General features: G+C 39.5%; 1 protein-coding gene across 5 annotated transcripts in view; it reads right to left on the reverse strand.

Moving 5' to 3' along the window:
- The window catches only part of EXOC4 (exocyst complex component 4), a 702,098-nt gene that overhangs the window by 670,102 nt on the left and 8,424 nt on the right, over nt 1–23,572 (reverse strand). For 4 of the 5 annotated variants that reach the window (XR_836802.3, XM_010975676.3, XM_064487346.1 and 1 more), the window contains exons 2-3: nt 10,413–10,602; nt 7–201 (exon numbers count right to left, since the gene is read on the reverse strand). Coding sequence is in view for 4 of the 5 variants with exons in the window: in XM_010975676.3 (XP_010973978.1) it covers nt 7–201; nt 10,413–10,602 (385 nt within the window). In the remaining variant the exon portion in view is untranslated. The remainder of the gene's footprint in view (nt 1–6; nt 202–10,412; nt 10,603–23,572) is intronic. The other variant, XM_064487345.1, reaches the window with a different exon arrangement.

Consider the following 23,572-nt stretch of genomic DNA (forward strand, 5'->3'; position numbering starts at 1 on the left):
TCTTACCAGCATGTCAGTGGCACTGAGATAGTGCTTGCTGGCCATGCACTGTTCCAGCTTCTGAGGCACTTGCTTGATGTTCTCAATTTCATCCAGCAGGTTCAGGACATGCTTATGTTCAATCCCTTCAATCCACAATTTCCGAAGCTCATCTCGTTTGCAGTGCAACAGCATCTTGCATGAAAGCAGATTCTCTTTCACCTACAATGTAACACAGTTACAATCCTGGGTCAGTCCCAAGTCTCACCAGCCTAAACCCATCATCTGTTTGGATGCTTCACTGGTACTGCTGTAAGGATCAGTTCCTAGTTCCCACTCACTCCCTTTCATTGGTCTGCCTGCAAAATTCTAATCCTGGTTCTGACAGACTCACCTAAGTGCGTCACCATTTCTGTGTCTGTATTTTCTCTCTGGTCCCACCTTTGAGTTTGTCTAGATAAAACTACTCACAATATAAAGCACTTTGAAAAGAAGAAATTCCACCCTGATGTTAATACCTCTAAAAGGGAATGACTGATATCCCCATTCTTCCTGGCATATTTCCTATTCAGCTGACAGGTCACTGGGTCTATCCTTTGAGATCTATAACTTCAGCTCAAGTTTACAACCAAGGAACTGGGCCTTCATTTCACCTGACCAAAATCAAGACAAGCCCAGTTTCCAGAAGAGAGAAGATACATTCAGAGATCATCCCCAAATCAAGAGAATTAGGACACACCAAAAAATTTGTCATGTATTTTGCTTTTTAAATAGTGAATAAGACAACTGCAGGCATTCTCACAGATCTGCAGTTTGGTGACCAGCATAGGTACAGCTTGAAAAACCAGAAGGAGAGGGTAGTCATAACGTACATGATAAGAACATTTTCTTTATCCACCCTAATTTAAAAAAAATTTTTTTGCTTATTTTTACTTTAATTTCCTTTTTTGATTAAAATAATCCAAAGTTTTTGTACTTTCAATTTTATTTTTAATCCTTTAGATTATTTCAAGCCACTGAACACACATTATGTGAAAATCTAGATTACAATAACATAATTGGTGGGTTTTTTAATTTTATAACATGAAAAAATAAAGAGAATCATGAGCTTTCACAATTCACAGAACTACTTTCACATACTTTTGACGTTCTTCTACATATATTTTTATTTAAATTAGAAATTCATAGTTGTTTAGTTTTGTTGCTTTTTGTTTGAGGTAAAATTTATACATGAATATATCAAGTGTCCCATGTAACAAGTTTTAGCAAACACAGACACATGTGTAACCCAAACCTTCCTCAATATATAGGACATTTCCATCACCCTAGAAAGTCTACCATTGTTTTTAAGAATTGAAAATCTGTCTTCTACAGTATTTGGTGTGGTGGTGCACGATGCTATATTTTTGGTGATTATAAAACTAAATTTCAACGTTTTTCCAACAAACATGGAAAATATGAAGATAGAATGCTAAAATTAGAAGACATCTCGGGAAAGCATCTAATCTAATCCTACAACTTTAAGACAATACCTAAAACAGTTTTATCAAACTCTTCAATATGAAAAGAGTACTGAACAAAGGGACTTTGTCATCTCTCTTGATAAGCATAGCAGAATGATTATTAGCTTTTTGGGGGGGGGTCACAGACCCCTTGGAAAATCTGTTGAAGAAGGTTCTAGTTACCTCTACTCCTTCTGCAGTCCCACCAAAGAGATGGCAAAATTATTTATTTTTAGCATAAAACATCAAGAAAAGAGAGAACAGAGAAGAGGGGACAGCAAAGACGGCAAGAAAATCTTGGAAGCTGGCAAGAAGACAGATGACATTGAGTGGGATTTGCTAACACTGAAAGGGAGGCACCAAGAACGCTGAAGGCAAGAATACAGGGTTAAAATGTTAAGTGTTTATTTTGGAGCCTTCATCCAACCACACAAACATGCAACTCCCTCCCCTCAACGTTGGCCAAAAATAGGAGGTTTATAACTGGAAGAAACTGAATTAGAATCTGGACCAGGAAATGCCAGATACATCCCAAAGGAGGGTGTGAGGCACTGGACAGCAGGAAGCTGAAGTCAAGGTAAGTCAGCCTGCTCTGCATCCTCAACCTCCTTCCAAGGTTTGCTCTGATAATACTCAGCTTGACTTTGAGCCCCAACACAGGAAACTTATGGCTTTTCCCTGGGAAAAGAACAACCAAGTGGAAAGATCTATCGATAGTGCTATTTGAGGTTTCACCAAGGCAACTGTCAGGTCCCTCTGCCCCATCACCACTAGACAAGCCCCACTACCTGCTCTGAGCTTCCCATCAGCTTTGTAGGACACCTCCCTCCATCCAATGAGTTAGCCAAGAATCACCATACAGTCAAGGAAAGCCTGTATTAAGGAAAGATAGACATCAACACAAACAAAAAAGTGCTGAGGGGTGTGGGGGGACAGAAACTAAGCAGGAAAAAGAAATTTTTAAAAGCTCTAATATCCCTTAGGGAAAAGAAGAAGGTCTTACATCAATGAAACAAGAGTAAGATGCTATAAAAATATCAGAGAATGAAAAGCAGTTCTTGGAAATTAAATATGTGATAGAAAAAAAAATTCAATACTAAAGTTAGAAGAAATCTTTGAGGAAATTTAAAACTCCAAAAAGCAAAAAACAAGGAAAATAGGACATAGGAGGGGACTGACTGAAGAGGTCCAACACTTGCTAAGAATTCCAGGGGAGGAAAAATGAGACAGTGGAGAAAAAGAATAAAAGAAAAGAAAATTTCCCAGAGTAAAAGACATGAATTTTCAGATTCAAAAGGCAGACCAAGTGTTCAAGATCATGAAGTGAAAAAAGACCCAAGCCAGGGCACATGATCCTGACACCATAAAACACAAGGACGTAGAGACGATCTTAAAAGCTTTCAAAGCGGGGGGTGGGGGGGGGGGGGTGGGGTGCGCAGCCACAGGCCATACATACCAAGGATTATGAATCAGAATACATCAGATTTTCTCAACAGCAACACTAAAACCTACAAGACAACTGATTTTGAAGACACATTATTCCTAAGAGAGAATTCTTTCTGAGGAAAACTATCAATCAAGTATGAGGACAGAATAAAGACATTTTCAGACATGCGAACTCTCAAAAAAATAAACCTTATATGCACCATATCTCAGCAAGCTACTGAAGAAGGTACTCCATCAATACAAGAGAAAAATAGAAGAGAAGAAACACAAGATCCAGGGAAGGGGCAAATTGATGCAGAACAAAGGCAATGGCATTCTTCAGTCATTAACTCCAAGGCAAATAACAAAATGGTACGAGCAGAAAGAGTATGTTGGATGGCTTAGATGCACATATTTATGTTGTTATAGTAAAATGAGCACAGGCTATTTAACCAGAAACCAGGATACAACTACACAGAGAGGATGAAGGAAGATGATGAGGTGGGGTGGGGAAAAGAGGAGGCAGGGGGCATAACTGGAAGTTCATATACAATGTCTAAAACAGAAAAATCAAGAAAAATAGTATAAACATATTACTTAGAAATACAAATAGCTGGTTGAAAAAACAACTAAAAGAGTTTAAGTCCATGCCTTTGAGGTGTTGGAATTGGAACTGGGTAGAATGAGACAGGAGAGTGCTAGTTTTTAATCAGCATTTGTGGTTTTATATGATTTTTTAAACACATTTCTCAAGGTCATTCCTCGATCTTCTTGGAGTTCCTGGTCTCTGGGTTAACAACTCTAGCTATTAAATCCATTCTATTTCAAATCTTGGTTAAAATCTATCAGAATCTGATTTCTGATATTCTTCTCCTATCACCTTGGTTCTTTACTTCTCAGCTTTATCCCGTGTGTTTAATGGTTACTATGCAAACAGTTTAAAATACATTTTATGTCATACAACTCCCAACTAGGCTCCTGATGAAGAGAGTGGGAGATAAACTTAGAGTGTCAGGAAAGCTTGGCAAACTCCTTTCTAATGGGAAAAAGACCACTATGGCATTTCACACTAGGATATATACAATGTAATCCACTCACCCCTTTTTGTTTACTACATGGAAGGAAAATGAAAAGGAAGATAGAATTTCTGTGTGTATTTGGGGGTCGGGAAGATGGCATCAGGATGTGTGGAAAACAAACACAACAAAATTATTCCCTCAACTGAGTTCAGCCAAAGCTACAGACCTAAGAAGCTACAAGAACTTTTAATACTAATTTGCCCTGGGCCTTTGGCTTTTTGATTAGAAAGTCAGAGTTATGAGGAAATGTTCTTTTAAAGCTTGGGGTCGGGGGGGACACTAGCCAGCAGTAAAAGAAGAAACATGAAGAATCATGTGCTGAGCAAAAGTTGTCAGACATAAAAGAGTATATATTGTATGAAGTTCTAGAACAGGCAAAAAGAATGTAGAGTAATAGACAGGCTTAAAATCAGCAGCTGTTTGGAGCTGGATGGGGTGGGGGGTATTGCCTGCAAAGCAGAAGGGAACTCTCTGGGGTGATGGTAACACACTCAAGGATACATACATTTGCCAAAACTCACTGCATTGAACTGTACTCTAAAAAATAATGCATTTTATTGTATGTAAGCTATAGCTCAACAAATATGATTTTTAAAACAGGATGGAGAGAAACAGGAGTATATCCATTAATGAATATGTAAGAAGGGTACCAGCTTACACCTAAACCTTTACTTCTCAAATGCCTGTTCTTTTAGAAATGCAGTGACAGCATCTTAATTACATTCTACTTAATTTATCAGCATAATTAAGATTGAAAAGTTACATTACTGTTTCTTCCTTAAATAAATTCATGAAGAGTCAAGCTTTTCAAATCATGACATCAAAACCCAAGAAATCCTTCCTCAAACCCAAGTTTCCTTTGCTTCCTAAGAATTCTAGCAACTTCAGTTGCTCCTAATCACCTGTTCAGCAATAGTAAAAATTTCCGTTTCAAGACTCACAGACATAGAGAACAGACTTATGGTTAGCAGCAGGTAAAGAAGGTGGGAAAAGATAAACTGGGAGTTTGGAATTTTCACCTCTTGGGGAGTGATGGAAATGTTAGCTATCTTGATTGTGGTGGTGGTTTCCTGAGTGTATACATCTATCAAAATTCATCAAATTGTACATCTGAAATATGTGTAGTTTACTGTACAGAATTTATATGACAATAAAGTTGTTTAAAAAAAGAATATCAGTTTCAATAAAAATGAACTTCAATAAACAAGTTAGTCTAATTAGAGACTTTTTAATTGGTGACTTTAAAAAGAGAGAGTAAGGCACACAGGGCCCAAGAGGTCATCGTGAATGGATACGGGAGATGATGCAGAAAGCAGGGAAACAGACTTCAGCAACTCTGCCTTGGGAAGTATCAAGAGAGGGAAATGAACGGGGGGCCTCTGAATAACACTGTGGGAGCATTTGACAGAGGAGGATGCTGATGGAGGCACAAGTCAGGTGGTGGAGGCCTTAACTCTAAAGTTGTAAAATCAGAAAAGCATTGAACTTGATCAAGGATAAGACAAGGGGAGGAGGAGAATGCCTTTGAGTGTGCGTATTATCTGTAATAAAGCACTATCAATGTGCAAGCACCTCATCAAAAACTGTACACTAGAAATAGCCTGTACAGTTCCCCATATGCAAGGGATGGTAAATGAAAATTAATGTAACAACCAACATTAATTCTAAAAGTACAAAATACCATATTTTCTCTTTTTTGTAGTCAAAATAAATCTACATATAAGCATTTTTCATGGGTATCCGAAACACGTGACCAACACACTTTTTTTTTTCCCCCATAGGCTTATATATAGAAAGTGCCTAGAGAGAATGAACTTCAGAAACACTACTCCATGTTTGGTTTAAAAGCCCTTTAAAGCTATGGATCATTTTTAAATTACCCTCAAACTTCTATTTCCTGTGCTTTTTGCCCCTTAGTTTTTTAGCTTCCATTCTAAGGTCTTAAATTCCCTGAGAGGTTCCACTCAACCCTTTCCAAAGGCAGTGCTTTCCTTCTGAGTTGCAGAGTCTGGATACAGTACACAAATTCAGATACAGTTAAACTTGATGAAAAGATTTCCTCATAGTTCTTGTGACCGCATCACGGCACTCCAGACTACTGCTCAGATTTTCAACTACAGTGTCTCATCATTGCTCTCAGTTTCACATGTCCATTTCTGGGCTTTTTCGCCTTTCTTATACAAGCAGCTAGGATTTTCTATCTTATATCCGGACTTAAATAACTTCTTACCAAAACCATGTTGTTTGACTCTGACTTTTTTTTTATATTAAGGTTATTCTTCATTCTAATTCTACTGCTCAAGGTATATTTTCATATACAAAGTCACAACACTATCTGAGTTAAATGTTAAGTAATGGATGTTGTATTACTCAAGAATTAAGCCCTAATGAATTCTTCAATCATCACATATAGTTATTTCCAATTATAGGCAAGAAAAATGACTTAAGAGCTTGATCTAGCACCAAAAGAAGTGCCAAAATCAGGGCAAAATGTAAAGGGTTTATGCACACATCACAACAGAGACGAGCATCTATGTTTTCCCTTCAGCCTACCTGCTTCTATAATAAGCATTAGATGGATACTTAGTATCTTTAAAGAAATCTAATGTCATCTCATCTACCTAGTACAGGATGGAAGAAACACTCAAAATCAAATACTACCAAGAAGCATCACCTGTACGGCCAAAGCCTCCAACTTGTATCCACTCATATTCACCTATTTTGGTGGTGCTGCTGCAATACCAGTCATTATTATGAGAGACACTGACGGAACCAATGGATTCTGAAGTTTTCTAACGTAACATCTCATCTGTATTCAACAGTAATAGGATAGCCCGAGTATTTTGCTTGTTATCCACATAACTGACCTGATCAATTGTACATGGTGTTTTATTTGCACATATTTTTTTAGTCTAGAAAAAATGCCAATTGGACTTGACTGGTGTCAAGAAGTTCGGAACATCTGGGAAGAGTCAGATTCATCTGTCAGCTCATATTATCCTCAAGGACGTAGATTCTGCCAATATAACATAAACCCGTCCATGAAACAAATTCCAAATACACATACCAAAATGGGAAATGTGAATAGTTTTGTGTTCAAGCTTTTAAAGGTAACAAAGCACGAATATGAATATCTCTCGTCTGCCCTGGCCCCCACTAAAATCTATTCTCATTATAGCAGCTAGAATAGCCCTTTTAAAATGTTAGACACCACATGTCATTCTTGGGCTCAAAACCTCACCACCATTTCCCATCATACCCAGAGTCAAAATCAAAGTCCTTACAGGGATCAAGACCCCACATCACCTTCTCCCTCTGCCACACCTCCTCTTCCCCGCACTCCTCTCTCTGGCCACTCTCCCCACTTCCCTCTGTGCTCCAGCCCCCTGTCCTCCTTGCTGCTTCCCCCAAATTCCAACCCTGTTCTTGCTTCAGGATCTTTCTGTACCTGATATTCCTTCTTCCTGAGGTGCTTTTCCAGACTCTCCCTCAGCTCCTTCAGGTGTTGGCTCAAATGTAACCACAGTGAAGCCTTTCCTGACCTCTCTATTCAAAACTCCCTATTCTTTTTCCTTGCCTTTTTTTCCCCAGTGCAGCATTTCTTACCATCTGTTATGCCCTCTTTTACTTATCTATTAATTTATAGCCTGTCTCCCTTGACTAGAATATAAACTCCACAAGGACAGGCATTTTTGTCTGTTTAATTCACCTCTATACCCCAAAACCTAGAGCAAAGCTCAGCACAAAACAGACACTTCTTACACAGAGACTAAATCAATGTTGCTAAATTCCACTTGTTTTCCTCTCTCCTCCCACTAGCATGTAAGCTCCACAAGGACAAGGACTGATATTTTCCATTATATGGAAATCTAAAAGTTCAGCACCTAGGACAGCACCAGGCACACAGCTGGCACTCAACAACTATTTGTTGAATGACTCATTACATTCTTTGACAGAAAGCAGGAAGAAAATTTCAACTCAGATCTACACATTCTCAACAACTTCCTTGGCTCTGAAATAATGTCATCCAATGATTATTGACTCCTCCCCATTTTTAATTTAGAAATATACGTACTTATATTTTGTATATAATCGAAAGTGCAATTAAAACCCAAAAATGACATGGGAAGATCAGTGAAGAAACAGTGGTTCCTTGGCAATAAGAAATGGACTTTCACTATAACTCAAAAGAAAAAAAAACAGAAATGGACTTTAACAGTACAAAATTATCAAATTATACAATGAAAAATTCACCTTCACTTTTCCCTAGTATCTTTCTTCTCCCCTTTATCAATTAAAGGCTTTTCTGAAAAGAAATTTACCCTTTTCTTTCTCTTGCCAATATTGAAGCTAATTCATAACAGTTTTGTGACATTTACTTTCTTGACAACTGTCTGATATAGTAAACAAAAAGCTTTCTTTTTCATTGTTTCCTTTTGCTGAAAACTCGGGCATCCTTAAAAATGAGGAGGGTGAAAAGACTGTGGCTGCTAAAACAAATGTGAAACCATCAAGATGAGACTCTCTTTTTCAGTGCCAGCAAACACTCTTTGTTTGGGCAAAGATGCTATCGACTCAAGAGTGATAGGGAATGAAGGCAGAAACCACTGCAGTGCTTCCCTTGAGATTAGGACAAAGTCTTTCCAGTCAAGCAGACTAATCGGAAAACACAAATACCAAAAGGTCCTTCACCCTTACTGTGATTACCCGAGGCAGAGCCAGAAGGTCAGCAGCTGTATACGTTCATTTTCTGTCCCCTCTCAAGCTTAGTATATTGGGTCAAAATGGACTACAGTTTACTTGAAATCTACAGCAGCTGATCTATAGCTTTACCTAGTTTCACAGATAAATCCATAGGATGAACTCACCATTTGTAAAGGCTAAGAATTATAGTACTGCCTTTGATAACGCCCAGTTAACTTTAAAATAGAAAGAGGCCAGCACATTGCTTTAAAAAAGGTTAAGAGTCTCCTAGTTGTGGAACTATACTCTTAAAGGCTGAATCTTGTAACAGCTTTCTTACAAGAGTAACTTACATATCTGCTTACCAGATTGTAATGTAAGGGTTAGAAGGCAGGGAAGAAAACGTGAGGATACCACAAGCACAGCCATTACCAGGCAGGTACCGTCCAGAAAATGCCTTAACCAATCGACTAGCACAGGGCAGTGCTGCAAATAGTCTATGCAGTGCTCTGGCCACAGAGGTGCTTGAAGGTCAGCTGCTGAGTGCTAAGGAGGGGACCAAGCATGGGGCTCTGCAGCTCTCGCCCCAAACAAGAGGGGAGTGGTATGTTGGGGTTCTGCAGAATGTCTCATTTACACCAAAGTGGGGGAATACTGTTTTCCAGATGTCTGAAACCCAGCAGCAAGGACCTCAGAGCAGAGACCAGGGTTCAGATCCTAAGTTTGTCAACTGAGGAACAGACACCATCATGCCTGGCAAGGAATCAGTGCTCAGTAAGTGGTAGCAATTGTTATTTATCAGACAGCAGTAATACCAGGTGTTAAAGGAGTGACCCTCGAAATACACAGCCAAGAACCATGTAACTATGATGTGACATTACGTAACCTTTATTCAATTAGTGCATCCCTTGGCCAAAAATAAAAATACCTCTCATGAACCCACTTTATCCTTTAGGAGCTAAAGATGTGGCACTCAGGAACCAACAGGTTTTCAAAGACCAACCACAGAAGGAAGGAGGTGAAGAAGGAAGGAAGGAAAGAAGGACAGGACCAACAAGAGGGAAGAGAGGGGAGGAAGAGGGAAGGGAGAAAGAAAAAGAGTGAAAGAGACAAGGAACAGCTCCAAGATATGAAAGACAGTCACAAAATAAAAACTAATACATGATTGTCCCTACTAAAGAATGATATTCAAGAATTTCAGTATTTATAAATATTCCACTATATGTTTAAATAACTTGTAAATTAGATTTTCTTCACTATAATTACCAAGAATGTACCAGGATGGCAGAGAAACCACAACTTCAAATGGGGATGACATACTCAAAACCATTTTTTTTTTTTACACATTTTCAACTACTACAGCAATATACACACATACAAAATGTGTGACGTGGGCCCTTTAAATCCATCTAATACACTATAATGAGAGCCTCCAACAGTAAGAGGCCCTGGAGTCTTAAAACAGCTTCCCTTTCAGGTTTACCTCAAGGTGAAGCCATCTCCTCTGTGTCCCATCACACTGCAGGGGAAAGTAATGGCAGAAACCAAAGATCAGACATAGGGGAGAAAAACAGCAAGGCCAAGATACCCACAGTCTTCCTCTTCACCTGCAGAACTCTTGAAAAGCATCAGTCTGAATCAATCGTTAAGGCCATTACCACTGCCAAGGCACCTCCCCAAGCTACAACCCCTGGACTAACTGAAGGTGCGACCATCACCAGACATCAGAGGCACGGAGGCTCACCTGCTTTATTTTGTTTCGGGAGTTAGTGATGCGCTCAGTGATGCTCTGGTACGTGCGAATGGCTGTGGTCAATTCTGTGTAGTGCTGCACGATCAGTTCATCCAGGTCGCGGTCACACTTCTCATAGGCTTCTTCCAGCCGCCCCTTCTCGTTTTCTCTGTCCTCAACATCATCACTGGTAGACAGGGTCCTGGTCAAGACAGAATGTATCAAGCTGAGTCAAATTTAAAACCAGAAAGTAGAAGAAAGATGAGGTAGTCAATGAGAGCACATGCATCTAACCAGGAAATGAAACAAGTTACTAAGAGAAAATACAAAACCACCCATATAGTCAATTCCAGTAGCAATCTAAGTGGATTTATTGGTGGTTGATCCAAGAAGTCTGTCCCTTCACTTTTCCCCTTGGCATAGTCAGGTACCAGGCAACATGAACTTGGCAAGAGTCTGGGCAGGTTTCAATTCGTTTGAGTGAATCCTAGTATTTCCAGTCCCCTTACCAGTGAGAGGTCTGGCCAATGAGACCTAAGGACTTCTAGGAAGAGTTTTCTTGCAGGGGAAGGAGGCCCATTTTCCCAACACTGGGTCTGGTTATACGAAGCTAAGATACTCAAACAAGTTAGCCATCTTACAACCCTGGAAGGGAAAGCCAAGAGAAATGCCAGCTACCGCCATTACGTCATTGGGCCATGGAAGTAGCCAACAGTCAGCTGCCTTATCTCTAGACTTCTTCTGGGAAGATAATAAATACCCATTTCTTAAGTCACTTTCACTTGGTCTTCTTTTTATGTACAGCCAAACACTATAAAACTGCTCCTATGCTGAGGAACCACTTTGCAAACAGTTCATTCAAATGACCTGAATTTGGTACAGAGCCCCCAGCGGCCTGGAAATCAGGTCACAGTAATTCTAAAACCCATTACAACGGCAATAATATCAGCTATACTACAAGACAGCCCCTGCATTTACCATTCTTCCAACAGTACTAACAAGACTGATACTAATCAACAATAAGCAGGGGACGAGATAGATACTTATTAAAAATCTTTCAATAACTTAGTTTGATACATGGGCCACAGATCTTTGTTTCCTCCATTATCTTTCTTGGATAATTTTTTTTTAATTTAGTGTTATAATCAGTAACAAAGAAACCTTTTTCTCTTATCTGTTGGCTGCGGTAATTTAGAGTTTCATTAAATTCCCTCGGATTTGTCAGCTTATACATTCAGCGTACTTTGTTTCATTTATCTTTTTTAATTTAGGGAGGGGGTAGTTTAGGCTCTCAGTGATGGATGTAATCAATTATAAGTCCATCATTAGAACTGCTTTCAGAGATGGTCTGTCAGTGAATCAATCACATATCCACTTTTAGATTTTTGCTGGCAAAATACTGTAGAACAGTCTTCTCCAAACTGTCATTTAGAGTAAAAGATCTTAATTTGTGAGTCACATAATACATAAAACTTCATTTTCAATTTAGAGGGGGATTCAGCAGGCCAGTCTCTGACTGCAATCTAACCTCTAGAAAGAATTCTCTAAATGTGTTAGGGTAGTCAAGAGATGGGGTCCAGCATGAAATGGAGGTGGGGAGGGTGGGGACAGAAATTCAATGAAGGACTGCAGGGTACACTCAGAAAGGCAATGCAGTGGGAACCCCAAGACTTGAAGGAAGGCCTTTACCATGCCAGGTCCCTTGCCCACCTCTGTCAACTGGTGAGCCTATACCAGGCCATCACCAAGCTTAATTTCAGGTAGAAAATACCACACAAGCATTTGAGTAATACAGGTAATCAGAGTAGCAAACTTAGGGGGAGTCTGGTTTCAAGGATGGACCTACCAATATTACTTGCAATATTTGGGTCCTAGGTGGCTAAGCATGCCTTCCTGTTGTTTCTACAACACAAAACTTTGCTCTTTTCATCTGAAACCTTCCAGGCTATTGATCTTAAGTAAAGCACAATTAGAAAATAACTTCAAATTATCAAATAACTTCAATTTATCAACAGTCCCAAAGGGAAGAATTCCTAGATACTTAACTCTATTTCCCCCTTGTCACAGCAAACAGCCACAGACTTTTCAAAGCTACAGTGGATCAGTCTGCCATCTTTATGATGCTTTGCATAATTTCCTCTCCACCGCCATTTGTGGAAAGAAACATGCCCAACAGTCACACTGTTTATATCAACTACCACAACTACCATTAAGGAAAATGTCAGGCTGAAAGACAGGACACCTTCTTGGGCATCACCTGTCACTGTAACATATTACTACCGCATTAGGAATTATTCAGAAAACAGAAAGGGTTACTAAAATGAAGATGACATAGTAAATCGGGGCTATAAGGGGTGGGTTTCAGCTCCTATTTTCATTTTCAGAGACAATATTTATATAAGGAAATCGCCTGAGCCATGTTTGCCCCACATATGAAATTCACCCTCCTGATGTAAACTGGGCTGAGTGACATTTTGCCTTTAGTCAAAAATACTTACATTAGAGAACTCTGAGAGAACAAAACTGTTAAAAGGTTTGGGGGTTTTGTAATTAGAGAAAAGAAAAGCAGTGATAATAATAGCCACTAACATCTAGAGAGGCTGCACATTTTATAGATGGTTAGTCCTCAGAACAGCCCACTGGAGCAGGTCCTGTTAGCATCCTTCCTCTGCTTTTTACAGATGAAGCAGCTAAGATTTGAAGAGGGTACATTAATTTGCCCCACCTCACAATGAGGGTAAGGGGTAGTACCGTCTGTTTTTAGATTATGCTCCCAATGGGTGGGTAATGGCTCAGTGGCAGAATGTGTGCTTAGCATGCACGAGGTCCTGGGTTCAATCCCCAGTACCTTCATTAAAAAAAAATAATTTTTAAAATTAAAAAAAAACGATTACACTCCTAACTGATAGAGTCATGGGCTCTTGAACCGAACTGCCTAGACTAGAACCTTGGCTCCCCCATTTACTGCCCATATGACCTTGGTCAGGGTATCTCATTTTGCTCACCTATACAATGCGGGTAGTAAGTATACCTTCCTTACAGGGTTGTAGCTGAGAATTAAATGAGATCAGACAAAGCCCAGCCTATCAATAGCACTGGCGATGGTGGCTGGCTGTCACTGTTACAACAGCAGTAGTTACAGCGGTCCAGGCAGTGGCAGTTTTCCCAAATGTCATGGAAATGACACCCTTTGGAGACAAAAGGTTCAGATTCCATCAACCCCAAACACTAGATCATTTGGCCCTGGGCCTGGGTTTTGACCTCTCTTTCACCTTACTCCTCTCCTTAACGTCAAGAACTGTGAAGACTCTGAGATTTTATCCTACTTACAAGCTAACAAGTTAGCCTGCCACAGTGTCATGGATGTTTGTAGAAGTCACAAAACCTGGGTCGGAAGCTAAGGATTTAATTATTCATAGCACAGCAAGCAGCAGGAGCATCAGCCTATTTGTAACAGTTCTCCTTGCCTCCAAGTCCCATGGGCATCAGGCAGATGGGCCCAAGTGAATGCCTGCAGATGAAATCTGAGCTTAGAAAACTGAATCTCTTATACTGGACGGTAAATATGCCTGCCTTTTGCTCTGGAGGGAGGTATTATCTCTATCTTCCAAACATCCAAACATGTCAAACACACATTCTCGACAAAGACTGTCTAAAATAGGCACCAGTGTTCTGCTCACAGGAACTTCAAAACACAACCCTCCCAGGGAACCGAATTCATTGGGTTCCTCCAGGGACTGCACGGTGTCAAGCAAGAGTAGACAATAAACAAAGATTCATTTCCAACCTGTTTCCTTTTCTGCAAAGTGAGACCACGATAAATATTTGCAAAATGAAAGAATGATAGGCAGTAAGAGCAGATTAATTCTAGGGAGAAAGTTCCCCCATGTGCTACAAAAACCCAGCAGATTTCAGTGCAGGACTATCCCACTTGTAGCCGGACACTTGACCTGAACTGATAGCAGGGTAGGAGAGAAATTGTGTCATCCAGCTTACCCCACCAGCCAGGTCAGGAACCTCTCTTCAGCCTTCTAAGCCTCTGTTCCAGGGAAAGCTCACGAGCTCACAGAGCCTTTCACTGCAATTCTGCACAGCTCAACTTGTTACAAAGCCTTTCATTTAAATAAAATAAAATCAGCCTCTTTGTAATGTCTACCCACGGATCCTAGTTCCACCTTTTTCAGTGAGTCTATTCCCTCTTCCATAAAGTTTCACTTTAAATGGTAAAGGACTCTCAATACTTCTTTCTTCTCAGGTTCAACACCTCCAATTTCTTCAGTTGTTTCTTCCACAACATGGTTTCCATGCAGCCCATCATCCTTGCTAATTTCTTCCAGTCCCCTTGAAAACGGTAACACCCATGTATGACTTACTACATACCTGCACTAGTCTAAGTGGTTTACACATAATAATTCATTTGTTCCTGCAACAACCTTGTGAACTAGGTTCACTGTTCGCCCTTTTTACACATGAAGAGACTGAGCTGTGTGTTCGAGAACTTTTAAGTACTAGAGCCAGGCCTCCAATCTGGATACTTTGGCTCTTAAAAGGTTCCCTATCCTGCCTTTCAAGATGTGGTACTCAGAACCGACACAACATATGGTGTGACCAGTCCACGCAGGAAAAGGTTTTATATCCCATAATATGGGCACTATATTTCTAATAACGTAGCCTTAAATGACATAGTATTTTTGTAAATATTGAGTCCAAAAATTATCCAAGATCCCGCTGACAGTAATTCCTGAGAAGCTCTCATCCTATACTTGAGAAATTTTAAAACCAAATGCACAAACATACATGCATCCCTGTGCTCAACACCTTGGGAAGGGACGCTGCAAGTGAGGCACATGATATAAATTACTGAGTGTCTACTTTATACACCAGACAACGCAGTGGTTATTTTGCACACAGTCTAAAGCAATACTAAAACTGGTCTGGTAAGGCAGCATCACTGCACTTTTTACAAATAAGAAATCAGAGGAACAGAGAGGTAAAGCAACTTGCACACATGTATACAGCTAACAACTTCAGTATTGGAATTAAAGCTAAGTATACTTGACTCCAAAGCCCACGCCCTTCCCACTTACACATGTTATGAAAATCTGTTTTTCCTGCTTTCCACTCCTGAGCTGCAGGACTGCACCCAAGTCAAGCTATAGATCAACATAAAGAGAGTCGAGTTGAACTGAAGATGTAAACAGAGCACTTGGCAGCATTTTTTTTTTTTAGTAGTAACAAGCTTTTTTTCTTACATTATTCTTTTTTTTTAATTGAAGTATAGCTGATTTACAATGCTGTGTTAATTTCTGGTGTACAGCATAGTGATCCAGCTATACGCATACATATTCTTCTTCATGTTCTTTTTCATTTTAGGCCATTACAAGGTATCGGCAATAGTTCCCTGTGCTTCACAACAGCAATAGTCTAATCTGGACAAGAAGGTCTAAAAAGCATGAGCTAAAAGACATGGAGCAAAGAAGAAACTATCTGAAGTTTCCACCCAAACATGCCTTCGAGTTACTGAATCATACTTTAGAGATTTTTCCATTCCTATCTCAAAACCATTATGCTTTATTGCCAAGTTCATGGAGGAACATCAAAGCATAGATCGCAGTTAGGCTGGAAACAGAGACATTTCTGGATCACTGAGGACTTTTCACTAAGACAGCTCTGGCATTTTGCATGATGAATCACGTCTCTAACCATGACTAATTAATCCCAAGAAGGAACTTATTTATCTAATGGGCTAAAAGGACCATGGTGCACGTGTTAAGCTATTGTTAACAGTACCTAGTGGGAACATGTATGCTAAATGGTTCTCATGAATTCACAGCCATCAGCTCCAAGCCAGCCCTATAAATAAGCATAAAAACCCAAGGTACATAACTGCAGATCTAACACTGAATTTGTCAGTTTCCTTTTTTGATACCCGCTTGTGTATTTCAGTGCAGCTGGTCAAGTGTTTTGAAAGGAAAATAACTAGTCACCATCACCGGCTCCTTCCACAGAGCAATTTTGCTTTCACTTTGGACTTAAGAGTAATGGAGTCCAGACAGGATAAAGTACACAAAAGTCGATATTACTCTTCAAAAGACAAAAGGAACGTAAAATAAAACAAAAAGGACACCTATGAAAATAGTCACCCAAAGGTAACCCATCACTCAAGAGGAACAATAACCTTCAGTCAAAGAACAAGCGGATGCAAGAAGAAAAAGCACAAGTCTAGAATACTACCATTAGGGATGCACCAGAAGTGTCTTACTCCTCTCACCAAATCATGTCAAACCTGAGGTGTCTGAAATTTTCAAGCTCTCTGACCTTGGGCAAGTCACTTAACATCTCTGGGTCTGTTTCTTTCCTTGTCAAACAGACAAAATAATAAGCATACCTGCCTCACCAGGTTATCATGAGGACTGGAGAAGTGTGTGAATGTGCTTTGTAAAATATAAAGTGCCCTCAATGTGCGGGGTGACCAATTATTAGCAAGAAAAATAAATCATCTATGAATCACAACATTGTTAGCCTAAATCCCCTAAAGCCTCCCCCATTCGAAAATTCCTGAGGATGTATATTTATGAACTGAGATTGGACCTTTTTTCTATGTTTTTATGGTCCTAGTACATTAAGTGCTTAGGACAAGCTAAATAATGAGCAGTAGCAAGATGCAGGATCTGGAGAGGTCATGGAGTTCCCTACCTGGAGACAACTGCAGCTGGATTATCTCACACAAAGAAATGTCTGTTCAAAAATCTCTAGGCAAGGACCCACAATAGTTACATTGACCCTATTTAGTTCTTTCAGTCATTGAACAAATAATTATGACACACCTATGACTCAGCAGGCACTGTTTTAAGTGGCTGGAGATACAGCTGTGAATAAAACCAATCCCTCCCTCATGAAGCTTACACCCGGGTTGGGTTGGGGAAGCCAGCATCAAACAATCTAACATGTGGAGGTGGAGGCGGGGGTGGGGAGGGGCGAGAGCAGTGATAGGAAGAAACAAAGGCGGGGTAGGAGGAGGGGGACTCTTTTACACAAGGAGGCCAGGAATGGCCTCTCAGATCAGGATGGCAGTTGAACGGAGCTTTCTAGAAAGCTGGGGGAGAGAGGGATGGCACTATCTGAGGAAACTGACTCCAGAGACAACAGAAGATGCACCAGCCCTGAAGAAGGACATGTTTGGCCTGTTCAAGGAACTGAGAATGGCCAGGAAGTCCATGTGCTTCAGAGAAGTGCGAGGGTGACAGGGACAGCAGATGAGGTCCAGGAGTAAGCTAGGAGCCAGATCAGATACCAATTTGCAGATTTTTACTCAAAGTGTTCTTTGAAGTCACTTGGGAGTTAGCACCCAGGCACAGCATAAGAGCTTTCAACCAGCATTTAAATGGTGAATAATGAGTAACTATTTACCCTCTCATTCTGTCCTATCTCTTTCCAAAATAATTTGAAATGGTTTGTACAAGAAGGTGGATAATACATATGAGAAAGGGGAACTAGTCAAAGAGATGCAGGACAACAAAGCCATACAAGTGTAAAACACAAGGTACACAGGTCATATGGATAAACAGTGTATTTGAAATGAGCCCCCAATTCCACTTTGAGGTTCCTACTAGCCAATGCAAAAACAGAATGACAGCCAGTTATGTAATTCTCATTATCAGAAAGATTCCAATTCTCCTAAGGAAGTGAACTTTAAACTAGTACTAAATTCTAAAAAAGGTTCACTTAAAACAATAAGGAAGATATTATACAATATAGTGAACAATGTCCTCAACAGCTTTCTAAAAACAAAGTAATGGGGATGGGGCAGGGATGGATATAGCTCAGTGGCAGAGTATGTGCTTGCATGTGTGAGGTCCTAGGTTCAATGCCCAGTACCTCCATCAAAAAATAAAATAAAAACAAAGTAATTTTACGTGGCCATTTTTTATACGTTCCTTCAAGAATGTAACATTACAACACAACTCAGACCGAAAGACTTTGAAAGACTGAATTAAGCTTTCCAATGATCCACTTTAACCTACAAATGTGTGGAATTTAAACAACTAAATGGATCAGATCATGTTTCATTAACTTCCTCCTCTCAACAAGCCTTTTGATAGTTCCAGCCGACCAGCAGTTCTTTGAAGAGCATCCACAGTACAAGCGCTTGGTGTTAGAGGGCTAACAGAGGACTGTTACACACTGTAAGACAGAAAAGCACGAGTAAGGCTGACAACCAGTTGTGAAAAATCGGCCTGACCATGGCTCTTACCTGAGCCTCAAGACTGCCAGACTCACTCTGGAAGCTTTTTAGGGCTGTGAGAAAATATGCTGTTTACCCAGTCCATGCTTTCTGTTACAGAAGCCTGAGCAGAATAACACACCACCCTGTAAGACCCAGGGAGCATTATTTTTCTTGGGTAAAATCTCAAGGCAAGTGTCATCAGTCATCCCATTTAACAATAGCAACATACTCTTCCCCAAGAAGAGTTAATTGCCTGATCAAGTCTCAGATAACTAAACTAATTAACCTGCTATAAGAAATATTTAACATAATACACCTGAATTTTGGTGACACCTGCAGAATAATTAGCATTAAGTCACGCTTTCTGAAAACAGTTAATATGCTTAATTGTCGACTAAGGGCATTCCTTGTTGGCATCCTATGACCTCCCCTCCAGGAATAATATAGATTAATGAAACAATTAATAGAAATCCCTTCAAGCAACTCAGAAAAACTAATTACAAGTAAGGCTCCACATATCCAGAAATCACTTATCAGGAAGCTACAGCTCTACAGAGCAAAATCTACAATGAGAATCAAATCTCAGTGATCCCCATTCTGGGAACTCCTCAAAAATGGGCCTCTGAGCAGACAAACTAGATGTCGCTGAGCCCCTGCACGTTTTATGCAAGCAGCTGACCCCACAGTGAGCATGGCCTTCTCGCCTGTTAGGACAATTCTAATGAATTGTTTTAACTGCATAACGGAACAAGCACCAGAATACTGACAAAATATCGTAACACATGATCATACAGCCAGAACTATTATTAAACTCTCAACAAACATTCAAGGGTTAACTAGTTTCAGAACCTCACTCCAAGTAGGAAGAAGATGAACAAGTAGCTTATTGATCTTTCTAGAACCTAACATTCCTTTCTGGTTTTGATCACAACACAGGGAGAAAAAAAAAGTCTAGAGCTGACATGATTCTTGAAAAAGTGAATTCTATTTTCTTTCCCAGACCGCTTTTAACTAAGATACTAGGTTACACTGTTAGATCCACTCAGCCCTTACTTCAAAGGGTGAGTCAAGATTTTCTTTTCCTTTCAAATATGTAACAGCCAACCTACAAAAATGCCTGACAGGAACAAACACCTATTTTGTCAGCAGGGGCACTAAAGACAGTTCTAAGCATGAGTAGAGTGAAAGTACAAACTGAAAAGGAGGAAAAGCGGTTACTAAGACTATAAACCCTAACCAGTCAAGTTGAGAAACGGTCTTCAAAGCCTATCATACAAAGCAGAGCACTTTATGTAAGATGAATAGTCTACAAACACTTCCAATGAAATATAAAAATAAGAGACCCTCATTGTAATTCTTGGTTGTTTGAAAAAAATCAGACATTAAATGTATGAGACGTGTATCACTATATAATCACATAAGATATGGCTTCTCTCAAAGCATAACCAAATCTACATTACACTTTTAAATCGGATTTTATTATATTGAATTATACACTGCAATTGCTTGTTTCTTAATTATGTCTTATTAGATCCCACAAAATACAAGATAATCCTGTCCCAACTGATAGCAATTCAAATGACAAGCCCCTCTGAAAAAGTTTTCTGATGCATAAAAACAACATCCTTTGATTCACTACAAAGAGATTCATTTAATACCAAGTGACAGGAAACAATTTCTGCTTTCAAGTCAAGTGAAAATTCACTGGTGACTTACCTCAGACAGCACTTAAGCCCAATTACTACACCCAACACATGCAGTTTTTCAGTATTTCAATTAACTCAGTTATACAAACCACTTTCAGAGACCGAAAGCTATCAATCTTGTAGCCAACAGAGAAGGCCGTTACCAAAATTAAGTGAAACCACCCCTACTAAAGCATAAAACAGCCCAGGGATGACGAAGTCCACATAAAATCTCCCGCACCCTGACTGAACCAAACTTTACCTCTTTCCATTTCAAGCCCCATATCGTTAAAGCACTGTCTTTAGTCACCTCATTTTTCACCTCCAGTACAGTAATTTTGTTACTACAACACATTATAGTATTTGATAATTTTTTAACGTGTATGCTATTTCCTAATGAGAAGTTTCTAGGGAGTTCTTCAGAAACACTTTTTTAAAAAAAATAAGTCACCTTTAGTGTGGTATAATTCCTGTATACTACACATATATCAGATGTACAATTTTATGAATTCTGATAGATTTATATGCCTATGAGACCACCACCACAATCAAGTTAGCTAACATTTCCATCACTCCCCAAGAGATGCAAATTTCAAACTCCCAATTTATCCCTTCCCACCCTCTTTATGCCCTGGTAACCCTAAGTTTGTTCAGTTTGTGAGTCTAGAAACAGGGTTTTACAAGATATTATTAGATGGTATGTTGTAATGGGTCATTCTGGAAATTCTGGGTTACACAAATTGAAGTAGGTTTCCTAACTACATTCATTTTCAGGAGACTTTAGTATGCTCATGTACAGGTGTGTCTGGGTGGAGGGGACATGATTATATAGCATTTCTGCAATTTATCTACAGAACCTTGTAACTCCCACCACCTTCCCTCTCCCCAGCATATAAACGTACATACAAAACATACGTTCTTATGGAAATTTTCAAACACGGACAAAAATTAAGAGACTCTGGAACAAACTCAGCTTCAACAATTACCAACATATTCCCATCTGGTTTCATCTATACCATCCCTGACTCCAACTTTCTTCCCAGTTATTCTGAAGCAAATCCTAGACAATATCATTTTTATTGGTATATATTTCAGCATGTATTGCTTAAGAACAATTTTTTTTTTAAATAGCCATATCATTATCTCAGCTTTAAAAGAATGTTAACAATGCTAACTGGTTTCTTATACCTATTTTCATGACGAAATTAGGTCCTAAGGGCTACTCAGACTTTAACACTCATTCCATTCACCTGAGAATCATTGTTAATCACTGTTAAACAGCAGGTTCAGCTCAGGTGGTGCTTGAGAGTCTGCACTTCTAACACGTTCTCAAATGATTATTTTGAATAAAAAATAATGTCTCCCATAATATTCAGCACAATGATAGGTACCAAGTTTCCAATGGAAAAACACCTTCTGAATTATGTGCCTCTGGTTTTTTTTGCAAGGGCTTTATTAACTTTTAAAACAATAAAAAAAATTTTAAGAAGGTTCTAAGGATCTTGAAATACTTTTTCTTACTGTGTCAATTGATACATGAGAATTTTCCCTCGTAAATTCCTGTTAAATGCTGAGTTTCTATGTTTTTCAAGGTGAAAAAAACACAAAGAACTGGCTACTATAAGGACCAAGGTTGTAACTCATTTCATAGCTTGAAAGGAGTTCACAAAAATACACGAGACAGCTGAGTATGAGACAGTGGGGAGCAGAGCCCACCCCTGCAAACCGGAAAACGCAACACAGGGCACAAGCATCCAAATGCAAAAACAAAAAAACAAGACGAAGTTACGACCAACAGAAAGACCAACACCCAGAGAAAACCCATTTACCAGCCACGCTAGACCTCAGGCGAACAATAAACAATACCATCACAAGTATTGAATGAACAAAACCAAAAAGAACTATATTTTTTAAAATAAATAAATATATAAACAAATGCATACTAGTTCTAAGGCATTTCTAAGAGTTCTAAAGGAAAAGTTCCTCAAAAAGTACTATGTGAAATAAACTAAATACTGTGCAAAATCAGAAAGAAGTTCAGGGCTGAGATACCTAGTCTGCTTTCCTGCCACCGCTTTATTTAGTATATCTCATTACCTTTTCCTTCCTCTCTGAAGCATATGCAACCCACAATCTGACCCATGAAAATTAATCTTTAAAGATTTTTTTTAATATGAAGCATTGATAGACTATTACTCCTGGATTGGATAAAATAACAAGAAATGATTTACCCTCCCACCCGAAACAACTAACAAAACAGGTTTCAAAACCTTGGACATTAAAGCTGTCAGAAGTTTCCAGAGCCCTGGAGAGGAGAGCTTCACAGAACACTCTGGAGAGCCGCAGAGGAGCTGCTTTAAGTCTTCACCCGAGCATGCGTGGTAGAAAACTACTGAAGGCCACGAAAAGAACCACCTGAAAGGATTAGCGAGAACAATTACCTGAAATTGAAAACAGCCAGGATGAAAAGTCTCATCCTTCGCAGAACGCTGTGCGGGGTACTCAGAAGGACTCTGCCGTAGCACTGAGGCAAAATGGCCCTCGACTGAATGTTGCTCCTGCTCCCAATTAGCAAAATTTAAAACAGGACCTGAACAGCCACGCTGTTTCCAAGTGCTTAACCACATCCCAGAACAAAGCTCAAAAATACTTAGAGGAAAACAAAAATATCCACTATCAGTACCCAAGAAGATAAAATTCACAAAATTCAGCATCCAAAAAGTACAAAGGAAGCAGGAGCGGCATCAATCAACTCAAACTAACCCAAAAATGACAAGTGATAAAATTCGTAAACAAGAACATTAAAACAGTTATAATACCTATATTCCATATGTTCAAGAAGCTATGGGAAAGACTGAACAAGTAGACAGAGACATTAAAGATATTTTTTAAAGAGCCAAACTGTTAGGTAGCTTAGATAGAAATAAGCACTGGGAAGGGAGAGAGGAAGGGGAAAGGAACAACCCAGAAAACGGCAGTGTGTCTGCATTCATGAAAAAGGACTCCAGAAATTTTAACTTTCTCTAAATGAGAGCCAGTAAAAGAAGCCAGTTAAAATCAAAGCACTGCCGGTGCGCGTGGGATGGGGCGCTGGTATAACCTGACCCAATGAACCCGCCCAAAAGGGGATGGGCGTGCCAGAGCGCAGGGAACCTGAGTTGTCAATCAATCAATCAATCAATCAATCAATCGGGAAACCAGGATCTAAAAACAGGAAAAACAAAGGAACCGCGCCATTTTTCCTCTCTTGGATTGGCCCG

The sequence above is a fragment of the Camelus dromedarius genome, chromosome 7, assembly GCF_036321535.1.
Source record: "Camelus dromedarius isolate mCamDro1 chromosome 7, mCamDro1.pat, whole genome shotgun sequence".
Lineage (NCBI taxonomy): Eukaryota > Metazoa > Chordata > Mammalia > Artiodactyla > Camelidae > Camelus > Camelus dromedarius.